Source organism: Atractosteus spatula, chromosome 17, assembly GCF_055471065.1.
Source record: "Atractosteus spatula isolate fAtrSpa1 chromosome 17, fAtrSpa1.hap1, whole genome shotgun sequence".
NCBI lineage: Eukaryota > Metazoa > Chordata > Actinopteri > Semionotiformes > Lepisosteidae > Atractosteus > Atractosteus spatula.
In genome coordinates, this window is record NC_142722.1 from 9140330 (window position 1) to 9156749 (window position 16420).

At 42.7% G+C, this 16420-nt stretch overlaps 2 protein-coding genes and 1 pseudogene across 5 annotated transcripts; 2 read left to right on the forward strand and 1 right to left on the reverse strand.

Annotated features, from left to right (window-relative positions):
• The first annotated feature begins 1816 nt into the window (after nt 1-1816).
• On the forward strand, nt 1817-3318 carry LOC148819016 (polyubiquitin pseudogene; annotated as a pseudogene). Its single transcript, XR_016094349.1, has 2 exons — nt 1817-1875; nt 2244-3318. The product of XR_016094349.1 is annotated as a polyubiquitin pseudogene (transcript).
• A 1736-nt stretch (nt 3319-5054) lies between these two features.
• srsf9 (serine and arginine rich splicing factor 9) lies at nt 5055-10182 on the forward strand. 3 transcript variants are annotated; one of them, XM_088935453.1, is made up of 5 exons: nt 5055-5201; nt 7189-7365; nt 7788-7960; nt 8427-8599; nt 9277-10182. In XM_088935453.1, the coding sequence occupies exons 2-5, from the start codon at nt 7208-7210 to the stop codon at nt 9499-9501; spliced, it is 729 nt and encodes a 242-aa protein (XP_088791579.1). In that variant the 5' UTR covers nt 5055-5201; nt 7189-7207; the 3' UTR covers nt 9502-10182. The 3 variants fall into 3 exon arrangements, with proteins under 3 accessions (XP_088791579.1, XP_088791580.1, XP_088791581.1); XM_088935454.1 differs by having other exon boundaries at nt 5074-5208; XM_088935455.1 differs by lacking the exon at nt 5055-5201 and adding an exon at nt 5310-5397.
• Nucleotides 10183-10254: 72 nt separating this feature from the next.
• gatc (glutamyl-tRNA amidotransferase subunit C) lies at nt 10255-16309 on the reverse strand. Its single transcript, XM_088935456.1, has 5 exons — nt 15941-16309; nt 15150-15200; nt 11782-11951; nt 11291-11394; nt 10255-11169 (listed from the first exon to the last, which is right to left on the reverse strand). Exons 1-5 carry the CDS (start codon nt 16154-16156, stop codon nt 11108-11110), a joined length of 603 nt encoding a protein of 200 aa, XP_088791582.1. The 5' UTR covers nt 16157-16309; the 3' UTR covers nt 10255-11107.
• Between the last annotated feature and the right edge of the window lie 111 nt (nt 16310-16420).

Sequence of the window (16420 nt, forward strand, 5' to 3'; positions counted from 1 at the left end):
TCAGGCACTTTAGGATAATGTTGTTGTTGTTGTTGTTGTTGTTGTTGTTGTTGTGAAAAGCACAAAACAAAATTGATAATCATGCCAAGCATGGGAGTGGATTCAGTGCTGGATTTTACAAAACACCTTTCGTACAAAACAGCAGCAATGGAATGCCAGTGCTGTAACAGATACCCGAGATACTAATGTCAATAAAACATTCTATGACCAGTTCCTCAAACAAGGGAGAAGAACAGAAGATGAAACTGATTTTATCAGCTTGAGTTAATGTGTACACTGTCATCAGGACACTGCAGAGTTTGAAGGGTCAAGACAGCATTGCAATTCCTGTAATCCTGCAAGACATGATATACAGAACTGTTTAAAATTGTTTAAAAAGCTTTTTCTGTATATTTCCTTTGTGTCTTATTTAATTGCTTTCTTTATGCTAAATCCAGCCTCTTTTTAATATCTGGCTCTAGAATCTAAAAATAAGACTTAGCATATATTTAAAGATTTGTATTATTGCCCTAATTATAGACACTAGCCACAACAGAGTTTACCGTGTAACTGAATGACACATAATCTAACAGGTCACTCTGAGAAGATGGACAGGCAAATTAAGCATTTCCTCCTAAAGTGCCAATATTTTACTTGTGGAAATACACCGCTTTCTGGAACAGGTTTTTTAAAACCAGAGCTGCTGTAGTTTTCTACATAATGGGCGGAACTAATAAAAATCTAAATGTAAAATATATGTGAATTGATTAAATCCTTATCTGATGCATTTTCTGCTTGGTCTTCAAAATCTCAGCACTGCTGATAAACTCGTGCCCCAATTAGCTCAATTCAGAATTAATTTATTCACAATATTACAATTAACGTCCCCATGTAATTGTTCAATATTTCTGAAAAGGGGTTAGCAGATAGCCCATGTGTGGTCACATTCTATACACCCATTTTAAAATTTAAATTCTGAATGCAATATTAATTAAAGAATAATAATTTAGTCTGTTTACTGTGCAGTACAAACACACGTGATCCTTAACCCAATCCATAAAATGCTCTATATGTGCACATCAGACCACAGTCATGCAAAACCTGCCAGATTATTGAGGTGAGCTGGTTTGGGAAAACCCCAGTACATACTATTCAATGTGAAGACTACAGATTATTTTTTTTCTAGTGTTTGACAACGCTTCACGGGAAATGCATTATTGTAGTCGTCATTATATTCTTCAGTTTCTATTTCTCCGATAGAGGATTACCTAGGATCTGTGAAGTTCGTCGTGAAATGCCTCTTTGCCTTTAACCTGTTTTCCAGGTTATTGAGCGGCCCTTACTGAGAAAGAGCGCCGCGCCATGGCCCGTTAAGTAAGCGCTCGATTTATAGCATCCGGATGTCTACACAGCACTGCTCTATAACGCATCTAAATCAAGTCCATCGTCAAATAAATCCAGCAGCCCTGTTTCCAGTTCTCCTGGCAGTTTTCTCCCTGCTGGTGGAATAAATCTGCGCAAGTTGTTCATTCTAATACTGCAGTAACTTTTGTAGCACAACTACTGCCGCATTCATGTTCCTTTTTTTATATAACAATCGTTCAGAACACTTTTACAGCAAATATTTTAATGCAGATCTTGGCCGAGGAGAAGGATCGGGGAGAATACAGGTTTATTATTTTAAGGGATATTCCCAAATCAGAATTTCCCTTGGGTGGCGCTTTGACGGCTCAAAGCTGCATGAACCCTCCGGTCCCGCCTGTTTCGGTGAATTCCACATGACGTCACCGCTACTTTAAAAAGCACCAGCCTGCTGCACAACACAGGGCATCACGAGAGAGGTCAACTTCGGAAAAGCAGCGTGAGCACAGAGACTTTCACACAGTTTATAGATTGGTAATTTGAAATTATTTTCACTGAATAAGGACAATGTCTATGTGAAGTATCTTAGAGAACAACACTGCCACACATATACAATGCATGTCTATTTCATGATTTCTTAGCCATCTTGTACAGTATATGAAGTGAAATGTTGTCATGTTACTACTTCTTTGTTACACAGCAGATGTGTAATTGTGAAATGGCACAGACTGACACAGACAAGTCGGAGAACAGATTGGGAAGAGATAAAAGTATATATAAAAGAGTTGTATAGTCACTGCTCTATTAATATTCTCTCGTTTTAAAGGCACAAGAAAACGTTTTCTTTTAATATGACCTTCTGCTCTTGACTGAACGTGCTACTACTGATTGTTTCTTCTCAGAAAACGCATTGTAGAGAAAGGATGCAGATCACAGTGAGGCTCTTGACGGGAAAGGTGTGCTCCGTTGATCTGGAGCCCAGCGCCACCGTGACTGAGCTGAAGCAGGAGGTCAAACGACTGGCCGGGATCCCCGAAACATCCCAAAAGCTCGCGGTGAACGGAGACGGGCACATCACAGTGCTGGAGGACCACAGGACGCTGAGCGACTACGATCTGTCGCCTGCGAGCTCCGTGATGATGCTGGTCACCGAACCCAAACCAACACCCAGCAAGATCTTTCTGAGCACACACAATGGACAGACGCGGACCTACACCTTCCACCCAGACGAGGGGGTGTCGGATTTCTGTGACAGAGTAACTCGCCAGGAAGGTGTGCCCAGGAGCCAGCAGCGCTTGATCTATAATGGGAAACAGCTCGACGAAAACAAACGAATGAGTCATTACGGCATAACACCTCAGAGCACCGTCCACCAGACTCTGCGACTGCGAGGAGGTGGCTGGGCTTGGCCTCCAACCCACTGAGAGACGTCGTGGTTGAAATGTGGCGCTGTCTTTAAAAATCTTACTCACAGATGACTAGTTTCTTGTTGTCTTTTTATCTACTGTACTCAATATCTTAGAATTCGTTTTCCCTTCTTCTAAAAGTCATTAACATGTTTGAGTTGTTATTTAAAACAACCAGCATTATGGGGTTCTGTGATAGGAAACGCATGTTTAGTGTTATTAATCATAAAATACCTTCGTCTTAATTCTATGTGCAATAATATGTTCGAAGGTGTAAACCGATGGGGCGTATGACTACTGCACGGAACAAAATAGTATTTTTTATTTATGCGCTTAAAATTTTATTATAAATAAGACAAACTGACTAGCTACTTCTTCGAAATTCAAGGGTCTGCGTATTCATTAATGCACATCTGCAGATCGTTAGTTTTAAAAAGCTCTGGTGCCATCTATTGGTTCATTCTATCATCAGCAAAACCTTATTACCGTAATATGTCCACTGAGCTTTGTTTATGTAATTGGAAAATGTATGTATACTTCACGGTGTATAATAAATGTAGAATACTGCTTATTCCTGCGTATGAAAATGATTTTCATCTCGTCAAGAATTTCATACTTAATAGGATGACCGTCGCAGCTCCTGAATATACCCGCTAAACAGGTGTCGCTCAGTTTGCGGGTTTGGCGCCCCCTGTTGGTGAAATGTTGGAATAGCGCTGTACCGCTCTGTCCGCTGTCATGATGGACAACCTTCTTTTACCCATTTTTGCACATAGCTGACATTCGATAATCTAATCAATACAAATAATCAATAAACAATAATCAGGGGTCAGCTAGGCAAGTACCTAATGATCGATTCAAATGTTATTGTTTTTTCACGTTATACATTATTATTTATATAATATCGGGATAAAAATAAATTCCATAACAGGATACTCCCCTAAAAATGTACACCAAATTCTGAAAATAAAAATCTCTGAATATTATTTCTTGAAAACTACACACATATACATTTTTGATTACGTTTAAGGCAATGGCGTCGTGAAACAGTAGTTTGTCCCAGGCTGTAAAAACACTAGCATGTCAGTTTGCCTAGGACTATGGCCAGCCTGTCTTGTAACAAAAACACCAGCTACGGAAAGTACCCTCTCACATAATAATAATAATTAATCATTCCTTACACTTCTATAGCGCTGTTCTGGACACTTTACAGGTAATGGGGACTCTCCTTCACCACCATCAATCTGCAGCCCCACCTGGATGATGTGATGGCAGCCAGAGTTCGCCAGTACGCTCCCCTCACATCAGCTATGAGTGACGAAGCCAGATGGGGATTATTAGGAGGCCATGACTGGTAAAGGGCAGAGGGAAATTTGACCAGGATGCAGCAGTTACACCCCTACTCTTTTCGAGAAATTCCCTGGGATTTTTAATGACCACAGACAGTCAGGACCTCAGTTTTAAGTCTCATCCAAAGGACAGCGCCTGTTTACAGTATAGTGTCCCCGTCACTATACTGGGGCATTAGGACCCACATGGACTGCAGGGTGAGCACCTCCTGCTGGCCCCACTAACACCTCTTCCAGCAGCAACCTTAGTTTTTTCCCAGGAGGTCTCCTGTCCAGGTACTGACCAGGCACACACCTGCTGAGCTTCAGTGGGTTGCCAGTTATGAGTTGCAGGGTGATATGGTGTTGTTTTCAAGCAGGGATGTAGAATATCCGTTCAGTTAGTTTGACTAACAAGTAAGAAGGGAGACTATGTCTCAATGAGACCCTGCAATGCATTTTTCTGTAAGAATCTTTCTCCCTTAACTGCATGGGACCTAAAAGAGGTGTCAAGACACTATTCCTCCACCTAAACCGCCTAATATGTCGGTAAAATGCCCAGATTAAGTGTACGTGTAGCTACAAAATATGTTCGTAATATTTTTTGCATTGTTGTTCATAGAGATTACGTGAGCGTTAAAATATTTCTATTTTTGAACGGACAAGATAGGTCACCACGGCTTCCTGTACACTTCTACACTTAAAAAAGTGCACTGCTTCTTGCTACAGCACGCTCCGCTTGCAGCGCTACAGACGGTACCGGGAACCTCACTAAAGACTTGTTAGAGCGGAAGACCACCTGTTCCCGAACATCTCCTCTATGCGCTGGCCTCCGGGAGGACAGGTGAACAGAGATCGGGAAGTGCGGGCGCTCAGCGCAAGCCACCTGGCGCGCAGTGACGTCACCGCGCCGGAGCCGAGCACGTCCGAGTGACGACGGGGCGGTGCTGTCGCGAGCCGTCCGGAGGGCGGTCCCCGTTGCGCTTGCGTGACCTTTAGGAGGCGGGCTCGCGGGGCTCCGAAGGCGGCCAGGCTAGTACTTCCTGCTCCGGGGGGAAGCGAGAGGCAACCCGAGCCGAGACGGGCTTCTGAGATACACAGACACATACACATCGGAGAGACGCGGGTACGTGGTAAGGTTTTTCTGCCCCCCAGAAACGGAAAAAAAATCCTTTATTACAGAGGAGCTGGGGGAGGCTGGGGGAGCCGCCGTCGTCGATCGCGGAGCGGGTAGGACGTGGAGTTCAGACGCGGGAGGACGGCGGGATCGGTCTCAACAAAGGGATTTAGCCAACTAGCTTGCCGACTCTGTGCGCAACCAGGCAGGCGGATATTTTCCTTTTTGAAAGAAAAGCTGGTCTTCGGGTTTTTTTTTTGGCTGGGTTGCTGGGGGGGGGGAGGGGGTCGAGGAAGCCGAGATGCGCGGTGTCGATCACAAAGCAGGGTCCAGGTGGGGGTTATTCGGGGGGAAATTGGACCGGAGATGCGCGGTGTTTTTTTTTTCCGGGAGCATGCGATCTCCGCCGCGGGGTTCTGGCGTGTAGCAGCCCCGGAACTGGAGGCAGAGAGAAGACGCTGTTAATTGGAGGCCGGGCATCACACGGACTGAAACACCATTTTTAAAATGATTCTAGCAATTCCCCCCACTAACCTGTTTGAGTCTATTTCCCTGCAGTACCCGGATTGTTGCAGGCGTCGCATTAGTATATTCAGTTTACAAACTAAGCGCTGTCTTTTTAACACACGTATGGGTGCAGCAGGTTTGAATTGGCAGGCTAAAACTGGGTGTGTTGAATCGGAGAAACCGTACTTTACCGCGGGATGAAATGTTACACTAGACCCCATGAAGCCCCAGTTTAATCTAGTCGTAATAATAGTACGGTACAACATTACCGTAGCTGTTTCTCTGTGCTGTTATCGACGAGCGACTTGATATGAATGGAAGTAAGGACAACCTGTCGGGAATCTAGATGCGAAATATGAACAAACTACGTTGATCGACACTTGTGGGTTTATTTTATAAGTTACAGTAAGCGGAATTATAAAATTATACCTTCTCGATATGCAAATTTCACTTAATGGAAAGTAATATACGGATTTTCCTACATGTGCTCACAGTTGCATTCTGGGTAAATGCTAATGCACAATGTGTTTGTTTTCTTGGAAAACTGCTGTCACCACCTGATAGGTTTTTTTTCTTATCCCTTGAGTGGAATGATGGGACACCACTTTCACACCCAAAGGGTGCAGGAGCCTTTTCAATAAAAAGCTTACGGCACTCTGTTTTGAATAAGAGGGGGAAATGTGTTTTTTTGAAATACCTCACAGCTGGGATTACTGTGCCTTTATCTATGGAATTGCATTTCATATTGTTTCACGTGCACAGAAAAGAACAGATTCATGGACACACTTCCCTCTACAGAAGTAAGAACAGACTGTATGGCCCATTTCAGCTAGTCACTTTTGTATGCACAAAAACGGGGGTATCTGACCCAGGTCCCACACAGTCCACAGTCCTGCACATGTAACAGGTCGCCTGTAAGACCTATTATCAGCATTTGTAATGATCAAAATTCCTATGTGCATCAACACTTGATCAGTGTAGTAAGTAGGTTGGTTCCATTGAATCACTGTTTTGCCACATGTAGGCCTTGAGAGCTTTAGTGTGGTGGGGTCTTCCATTTCAGATGCTCACTGAACCACCAAATTGAAGAGATCACATCTATCAGTGGCCAAAACAGCGCTCTTCCAAATGATTTTAAGACCAACTTTGGACTCATAAACCTTCTTGGACTGTGGCTGAAAAGGACCACCCCTGGACTGAGCTTCGGATTTAAATGGCTCTACGGAGTAGCTCATCTGTCCCATGCGTTGACAATTCTGTCTGTATTTGGAGGGGTCTCTTGTATTGACGAAAGTGGCTTTTGCAGTTGTCTGCATGCTCTTTTCAGTGACCTTTGATTTGAAGTAACAGCTGTGAGGACCTTTATTCAGTCCCATGAGTGTTTAGAACCTGTTCCGTCAGAGCGCTTCCCCAGCTGTTGGTCACTCGGTGAGCGGCTCCGTGCGCTGGGGCCGGTTTCGATTGTTCCCTCTCCTTTCTGTGGTGCCAGGGCTGGTCCCAGGAGAGCCATGGCGGATGGAAGGATCTATGTGGGGAACCTTCCGATCGATGTGCAGGAGCGAGACATTGAGGATCTGTTCTTCAAGTATGGGAAGATTCGAGACATTGAGCTGAAGAACAACAGGGGCACCATCCCCTTTGCTTTTGTCCGTTTTGAGGACCCACGGTAAGCCGGAAGACCCTTTCCAGGGAATAGGACCCCATGTGGCTCGCTTCTTCAAGAGCAGAAGAACATGCGATTGAGGGAACTGTTTTAGTTATCGATCAGATCGGAATTCATCCCTTAGCAAGCCGCACAACTGACTTCGCTGATGTGGTTTCTGCTGAACTGTCAGATGAGCACCACAGGCGATTTTTATAAAACTCATAAATTTGACAATTTGTATCCACAAACAAAAGGCTTTGCAACCAAGTTTGCAGAGTGACCAGGCTTATTGCCTTATATTTGCAAGAAACAAATGTAGGAGGATGGTCTAGGGTAGGTCTAGTTTAAAAGGTACTTTCTGACAGTGTGGAGGTGTGAGGTGTCATTGGTCTATACTTTTCAGCAGGAAGGGAACTGATTGTCTGGCTCTCATCTTTATCTAGGGACGCGGAGGACGCAGTGTATGGGAGGAATGGCTACGGGTTTGGGGACTGTAAGCTGCGTGTGGAGTACCCTCGCTCTTCCGCCTCTAAGTTCACCGGCCCGATGGGAGGGGGCCCCAGGGGCAGGTTTGGCCCCCCGACTCGGAGATCAGAGTTCAGAGTCATTGTGACTGGTGAGTGAAAATGTGCATCTTGATGTGGAAGATTTGTTTCCCCTTCCCTTTTCAGTTTGAAAGTGCTGAGTTCCGCTGCTTGAGCGGTGCCAAGGTTTTTGACAAATGACAAACCTTGTAAAGAGTGCCAGCAGCCGTATCACCCTGTAACTCACAGCTGGCAGCCCACTGAAGCTCAGCAGGAATGAGCCTGGCCTTTACCAGTCATGACCTCCTAATAATCCCCCTCTATGAACTGGCTTCATCACTCTGTTCTCCTCCCCACTGAGAGCTGGTGTGTGGGGAGCGTACTGGCGCACTATGGCTGCCATCGCATCATCCAGGTGGGGCTGCACACTGGTGGTGGTGGAGGGGATCCCCACTACCTGTAAAGCGTTTTGAGTGGAGTGTCCAGAAAAGCTCTATAGAAGTGTAAGCAATTAGTTGAGCAAGACCTGTGAATCCATCCTCCTCTTGCCTTTTCAAGGGCTGCCTCCCACGGGCAGCTGGCAGGACCTGAAGGACCACATGCGGGAAGCGGGGGACGTGTGCTTCGCGGACGTGCAGCGGGACGGGGAAGGGGTGGTGGAGTTCCTCCGAAGAGAGGACATGGAGTACGCCCTGCGCAGACTGGACAGGACTGAGTTCCGATCGCACCAGGTGGCTATTCGGGTTTCACGGCCGTGCGGTCCGTTGCCGTGGTTTGAACCGGTGTTTCTCCACGTGGGGCTATGGCATTTCCATTTCAAACGATCACTGAAAAATTTCAAACGATCAGTTGAAAAAATTGCTTGTTACAGGGGCCAAAACTATTCTCAAAATAACTTTTCTGTGACTCATAAAACTCACATTTTTAGTCTGTGGCTCTCTGGGACTCGTCCTGCTCTGAGCAGGAGCAGTTTTTAGGGTTATGCTGTTCCCAGTCTACAGTGTTTTGGCAGTAGTACACTAATTTGAAAGCTTCATTCATTTATACCTTTTTACTGTGATCTAATAAAGTTCTGTAGAACCAGAGATGGAAGTATTTTGTGAGTACACTAATTTGAAAGCTTCATTCATTTATACCTTTTTACTGTGATCTAATAAAGTTCTGTAGAACCAGAGATGGAAGTATTTTGTGAGTATTGTCATTTTCGCATTATTCAGTTAAAATGTTTGGCAAGCTTTTTATGAAAAGCTTCAAAATTTCTTTTAAAGGTTAATTGATTTGGAGAAACATCAAGGAACAATTGGATCAGTTCCGACTTAGGCTTGTATAACATTCATGTTTTTAAATGGGCTGTGAATGACAAACCATTGTCGTTTTTTGATCTGCCTCTTCCCGGTCTTTCCTGCAGGGGGAGACGGCATACATCCGTGTCCACGAAGAGCGAGGTTCAAGCTGGGGTCGCTCGCGGTCTCGCTCCAGGTCCCGAGGACGGTACTCGCCTTACCAAAGCCGGGGGTCCCCCCCTCGGTACCAGTCCCCCCCACCGCATCGCCACTCTCTGTCTCGCCATAGTCCGCCGCCCCGGCGTCTCCCCATACAGCATCACAGCCCCCCTCCCCGCCACTACCGGTAAACGCAGCGGCAGGCGAAGGGTGTCCGTGGCTGGAGGTTTCTTTTTTGGGTCTTTTTGTTTTTGATTTATCGTTTTAATTCCCCTCCCCCCCCTCCCCCAGTCATTAATTTACATTCCACTATCGGGACTGTCCCCAAAGGTCTTCGGCTGTGGAAGCTCGCTAGAGAAATGCGCTGATGGCAGGAATGAACTCCGGTTTCCACTGTTCCAGTCTGAAAGGGAGGATTTCTGTTGTGTGTGTGTTCACGCAGATGTTTGTGAGATGGTACATCTAGATTAGGCCGAAGCTACTTGTCAGTCAGTTTAGGCCAGCTTCATGAATATAGTATTAATCATGTGGGTAAAAGCCTTTTTATGGATTCTTATACATGTGCTTAATATGAATTGGCAACCACGGGGATCTCCCTAACCCTGAATGTGCTGGCGTAAAACTGTGAAAGTCTGTTGTCGAAGAGCCCTTTTAGGACAGTCCTGCCTTCTGGATGGTCAACTTTTAGGCTTCTGTTTGTAGACACTGAAGTTTTTTTTGTTTTACTTTTTATGTTAAGTATGAAAGCGAGGCATTTTTAACTTTTTTCTCCAAATGTCATTTCTTTGTACTTAATCTCAGTGGCTGTGTATACAAGCAGATTTTCAATTTTGTTTTTCAATTAATAAATGGAATATAAAATTGCTCTTTAATACACGTGTGTTCAAAGAATCAAAATACAGCTTGTAGTACATGTACATGTAGAAAATGATTTTAAGGAAAAAGCAAGTTCATTTTTTTTATTAAACCAAACCATCATACTTAATATACCCTCTCAGTTTCAGAAGTAGAAGATTTTGATATTCAACAGCATGGAATTTAATTTTTTTTTAAAAATAGTTTGAAACCTGTCAACTTTTAATACAGTTGCAAATAAGTATATAAAATGTGTTTTTCAGGTAACAAGATTTGTATATTAAATGGTCAGAACTATGATGGCAGGCATTGTTACATACAAATTAAAGTTTAAAAATCAACAAGAATGTTTAGTTGTAAAATATCTTGGCACTTTTTATTATTATAAGCCTTAAATTAGATGTGTGAAGTGGTGTTTTGGATGACTGTCCTCCTATATGTATGAACATCGCTATGTCTCTTCCTCAGATTATTTACCTCTCTGTTCAAGTATGTAAAACAGTATCTTTCTTTAGCGGACTCACCAGTTTAATGGTTTATTTAGTGCTCCTACTCAAATCACATTCAGCAGTCAATGCACAGTCAGCCTATTATAATGACTGTTTAATGGTAAAATAATTGGACTGTGACTGAATTATATTGCTCTCAACCCAAAGGAAGTCAGATAGGTCAGAACACTGAAGAATGGCATATACTATATTCATTTGACCAGTTATGGAGAATAATCCCCAGTACCCTAAATACCTCAGATGGATATGTTCTGAATTACACTTAAACCACTGGCTCAGTGTTGACTTTGCTATACCTAGGACAGACAATTACACCAGCAGCCCTTTCCCTGCATTAATCCACTGTCATCTTGACAGGAGGGACTATGAAAGACACACATGCCCACTGCACTCAGCAGTCTCGACTGTCACCAGATGGCTCAGCGTCCCAGAGTCAGAATTCGGAGTTCTTCAGCAAACTGGCTCTCTCCTCTCGCTGTGGCAGGGGGATGTTCCCTGGACAAGAAGACAATGAGTGTCGATTGAGCTAAATCAATCTTTAAAACTGAGCTATATTTTTTAAGATTCTTGTACTTGAATAACAAAAACTTAGTAGGAAACTTTCAGATGCTCTCACCCGGTGGAGCCACAAAGTACTCCTCCACGGTCTTACTGGAGGCACGGAGCAGCTGCTCGGCACATTCCCCCTCGCGTACGCTGTCCTCTCTCAGATACAGCTGTCTGCAGGAAGGACACAGGAGACCAGAAGGGTCATGGCAGACTGGTGAAGACTGTCGTGTGTCAATTAGTTAAAGGCATTAAAGCTTAAAAATGTAAAACCTTTAGTAACTTACTAAAAAAACTGCATTAAAATTCCAAATGGTTAACGTATCGTATTGCCCAACCCTGGTCACCCGCTGGTGAATCTTTAATCCAAAATCTTTAAACCAGTTCTCCAGATGGGTAATCCGAGGTGTCTCTTATTACCTAATGGAGGAAGAGGAAAACATGGCCTTGGAATTGGCCAGCTTCTCCCTCTAGGTGGTTCTTTGGAGAAAATGACCCCTCTCCATCAAAGAATTCAGACAATCACTTCACGGTCAGGGTTAGTGGTAAATAGTGTCTCACCGGTCCTCAAGCACAGAATCCATGGGCTCCACCCCCTCCGTGTCGACAACATGGAGCTGATCGGCAAAGCGGATCGCTCTTTCCAGGCAGGCCACGCCTTCTTTGTTTCGGAAGTCCACCAGGGCCAAACGCTCCAACTTGTCCACTAAATCGGGAGGGACACGTGTAGGCTGTGGAAGACAGACCCCCAGCACGGTTAAAGTCTCTGGCAGAACTGCTAAACCAGACTCATCAAGCTTCATTTCTGAACATCCACACTGATTTTTTGGAACTATCGCCAGTCCAGCTCTCGAAGCACCTAAAAAGTGTACTTATCTGATAAATCTGAAGAGCTCACCACTTCTACAGGCCCAAAGGTGTTTTTACAGGTACTTTGCAACAGGCCCCAAACACAAAAGTTACTAAGAAAGTAGTGTCACTCTTCATCTCTTACTCATTTGTTTTACAAGTAGCTAATTTCATCCAGGGGATCTCATGCAATTACTTCCTGAAAGTACTCAGGTTTCCAGCTAGTACTACCAACCATTTGGATCACTGCTAGAAGATCCATCCATCTATTCAATTCTAACTGCTTTATCCAATATAGTGTCTATACAGGGCACACAGACACAAATGCACACGCTCACACCAGGGCTAATTTTCCCAGAAGACAATTAACCTACAGGACCAGTATGTCTTTCTACAACAGGACAAAACTGGATTGAATCCAGGTGCTCTTCTGTGCTGCCCATACTGGTAACTGACTTTTGTTTTAAAAAGTACATAATTCAGAAGTTGATTTGTTTGAATAATTTTGCTTTTTGATTTGTTGTGACCTTGCACTAAAATGGCAGCCAGAGGAGTTTGTGTCTCACCAGGACTTAAGTTTCAGACTGTTGGTCCTGTTTAGATATGTGTTCCAACCTGCTCCACTGTAGGTATTCACTTAACCATTTACCATTTAATTCAGCTGGATAATGAACAAGATAACAACAACAAAAAAAAATCCCTTGACCTGCTTGTTTGGAAGACTTCATACAATAAACACAAATAAAAGTTAATAAATAACAAACTTCAGATAAACGGGATGGTGACTGAGATCTCTTAAAACACAGTCCTGTTTGAAATGTTCACTCAGTTTTTGGGGAAAAACTTCAAATCTTTGTCGTACTTTAAGTCAGACTTAAACTCTGGTCCAACTGTTAGGGGGTACAGTTCAAAATTATATATTTAATGTGTCTACATTGGTTAGCTCAAATAGTTAATTTTGTTATTTTTAGCACTTTCTTGTTACTGTTGGAGTATTTCAGTTGTTTTTGTTTAGCACAAAGTCTGTTTACAAATCTTTGTGTAGTATTATTATAATACCTGCTGCCACTGTCAATACATCCTAGGACAACATTAAATACATAGTACAAGCTTGGGTGAGCGCCTTTTACCATGTAGTTAGGCGGCGAGGACACTTACAGCAATGTAACAACATTTAAAGCGTAAACATTTAAAATAACGAAGCTGCTAGCGCGTCTGTTCGTTAGGGAATGAATGCAGTTAAACGGTCAAATCGAAATGAGATTTGTGTGATCAGCGTCGCATTGAATTTGGATTTACACCGGAAGCGAAGAAAGCCAGCCTGATCCCAAAAGTGTCATTACGTTTTGAACGAAGGTGCGAAAAAAATCGGAACTGAAGGATCATTTACAGCAGCAACAACAACAACAACAAAAAAACAGCCAAAAGAAACGGGGAGAAAAAGAAACTGGAAAAAACTGACGAATTTTTCAGATGACAAACAGTAGAGCTGGCGAAACAAACGGACAGCAAATGGTAAGTTTAAGCAAGGTAAATTAGACTGGTATCATATCACCTGTCCTAAAAAAAGGTCGATGAAGACCAAATTTTACCTGCAAAGAAGGACATCGTGAATTAGTAAATGGACAGAGGTCCAACAGCGCGATGGGAGCTTTGCAATTAGATGAAACATACAGACATCGTTAATACAGCTCAGCGTCTAACTCATGTTATGTGACTATTTACAAGTAATGAGCGGTTAGTTGAGGACCTTTTATTTGTTAAAGTGATTCGGGGTAGTACCACTGGACACAACTTTTGGTGGCTTTTGGACCGGTACATTAAATATATCTGGATTAAATTAAGACAATTAGTGGCGCCATAGCTCTCGTTAGAGTCGCCATTCGCCGCAGGCCCCACCGCAAAGCACGTGTTGCCAAGCTCAGTGTCGACGCTTTTAACCACATTGTCTACAAGATGCAATAAATATAAAAGCATAAAAAAATCGTCCTTGGAAACACTGAAGGTTTGCTCTGCTCGGTAAGGAAATGGGGATGATCCGAAGCTGAGAAGCACGCTTGCTATCTCGAGGGGCGGTTGTAAAATGAGTGCATGACATTGGGATGGAGGTGAGTGATTTTCAATCACCAAAAGAATCATCTTGCCAGACGTTTTGAAAACCAGATGTGGGCTCCCATGCGCGCCTAACATGTCAGCTGTATTGCAGCTGTTAAATGCTTTTGAGCAGCGCATGCAAGGTCGTGATCTATTTTGAATGGACGTTACAAAACAAAGTCGGGGCTTTCTAGCAAAAAATAATGCACGTTGCAGGTTAAGACTGAGTAAACTACAGAGGGAGTCACTAAAGAGTTCCCGTTCATTCACCAGCAACTTTAAAAGTCCACCGTGACAGCCGACCGCATTCTGTCTCTGAGAGGGACACATATTATGACCTACGGCTACACGAGGAACTGCTTGAAAAGTCCAACGAAACTCTGTAAGAGTTTTGAATCCACGAAGAGTAAAGTGATACAACTATTTGAAGCCTTTTGCCCTTTGCAGCAACTAATTTGTGTGGCACAGGTGTTTCAGCTTTAAAAATCCTCGAAACAAAGCAGTGCGTGGACACCTGTGGAGGATTACAACCGTTTAGTACTGACATTCACAAAAAAACACGTCATGATAAATTATACAGGAGCCACCATGCACACACTTCCCACGAAGGAAAGGTGAGCTTGATTTTTTTATATGAATTCTGCATTGCAATTTTTGTTTACAGTTTACCTTTAAATAATAATATGCAATTAAAGTCGTGTGTTTGACATGAGCCGTTGCAGAGGTGTGTTAAAATAGCACAGCGTAGTTCATTGAGTTGGATCCTTAACCAGACTGCACTCCTTTTTGAGGGCCTTCAGATTAAGACGTTTGGGGGAAACCCTCCTTAAACTATGTTGTTTATAAGACCACTGAGAATTACATAATAGCACAAAGTATTTCAGGACATACTCCTTTGTGTTTGGTTATGCGCACTGATATTAAAAATAGACTTTATCCGACAGGGCTATCGGAAAACTCTCACGTAATTGTGATCAGAAGTTTACCGGAGGAAGGTCTTTCTCTTCTACGGGTTCCCATGTTGGTGACTGTGGCACCTGAAAAATACCATAAACACACAGAAGTGAATTAATGGGATTAATGTTCTGAAAAGCTTTCTTACTTCAGGTCCTGCGTACTTATTATATGAACCACTTTATTATAGTATGTGAACCATGTTTTATGAACTAAAATCTAAAACTAAACTAAAAAAGATAAAAGAAAGCGTGTCACCTTACCCGATCTGCCTTTTATACTTCTTTAATTAGTGTATAATGTAAACCTAGATTTCAAATAGGGGAATGTACAGAATGGGAATTAAACATAAAACGTGTTTTGATTTTGACGTACGTAAAATACTTTTGATTATGCTTGACGTTATAATCTCTATTCCACAGAAATATATTTTCAATAATAAGAGTAAAAAGTAGGACACAAAAGCTAACGTATTTTTAGCACATGTATATTTAACATAGTATTTTAAACTTCTTGAACGTAAATATCACATACGTATAGTACAGAACTGATAAATTAGTACAGGTCTGAATACTGGGTACTTCGTGAAAGATCACAATAATTGAGCCATGTTAATAATCAAACAGTTCCACAAATATGACATCTAATGTATTTTCAGATAACTAAATTAAACGATGAAGTCCTATTCTTAGGGTTCAGTTACATTATAAAAAGCTATGAGTGCTCTCATTGACGTGAATTTGGATAATAATGCCCAGTAAACCATACAGAAATAAATTAAACGTACGATATTATCATGAAGTGACATATTTACTGTCCTTACCTTGGATTTAGGTACAGAAGTATTTTCTTGTCTCTGACACGCAGCAGCTCTCCGATGAATCCCTCGGTAGCCATTTAGATTGTGGCCCACTTTAACTGCGCCTATTCCGGTACAAGAAAGAACTCCACTCTGAGGATGTACGGGCCTCAATCTCCAAATCGATTTTGGCGCTCTCCACATCATAATGTTACACATTCTAAAAATAAAGGGTGTCATTTTAACTGAAAAAATAACTACAGTACATAAAGTATGTGTTTAATGTCTTGATATATATGAATCTTTAACGATGATGTCGGCATTACGCAGATCAGTAACCCTTTCCGCACAACCTAGCGCCGAATGCCCTTGTGATAACCGCTATCTTACAACAAACCTCTAGCTCTTCCTGATATGAGTGTGAACGGTACGGTAAATTAATCCGGTGTACTTTACAATACAGTTTCAAAAGTTAAGAATGTATTTATAAACAAAAACCCACGA

Excerpts from the sequence above, each read along its gene's own strand:
- srsf9 (XM_088935453.1), top strand. The coding sequence starts at position 7,208 with ATGGCGGATGGAAGGATCTATGTGGGGAACCTTCCGATCGATGTGCAG. Across the intron at positions 7,961-8,426 it reads GTTCAGAGTCATTGTGACTG|GGCTGCCTCCCACGGGCAGC; the intron begins GTGAGTGAAAAT and ends TGCCTTTTCAAG. Across the intron at positions 8,600-9,276 it reads CTGAGTTCCGATCGCACCAG|GGGGAGACGGCATACATCCG; the intron begins GTGGCTATTCGG and ends TCTTTCCTGCAG.
- gatc (XM_088935456.1), bottom strand. The coding sequence starts at position 16,156 with ATGACACCCTTTATTTTTAGAATGTGTAACATTATGATGTGGAGAGCG. Across the intron at positions 15,201-15,940 it reads CTTCTGTACCTAAATCCAAG|GTGCCACAGTCACCAACATG; the intron begins GTAAGGACAGTA and ends GGTATTTTTCAG. Across the intron at positions 11,952-15,149 it reads AAGAGAAAGACCTTCCTCCG|CCTACACGTGTCCCTCCCGA; the intron begins GTAAACTTCTGA and ends TGTCTTCCACAG.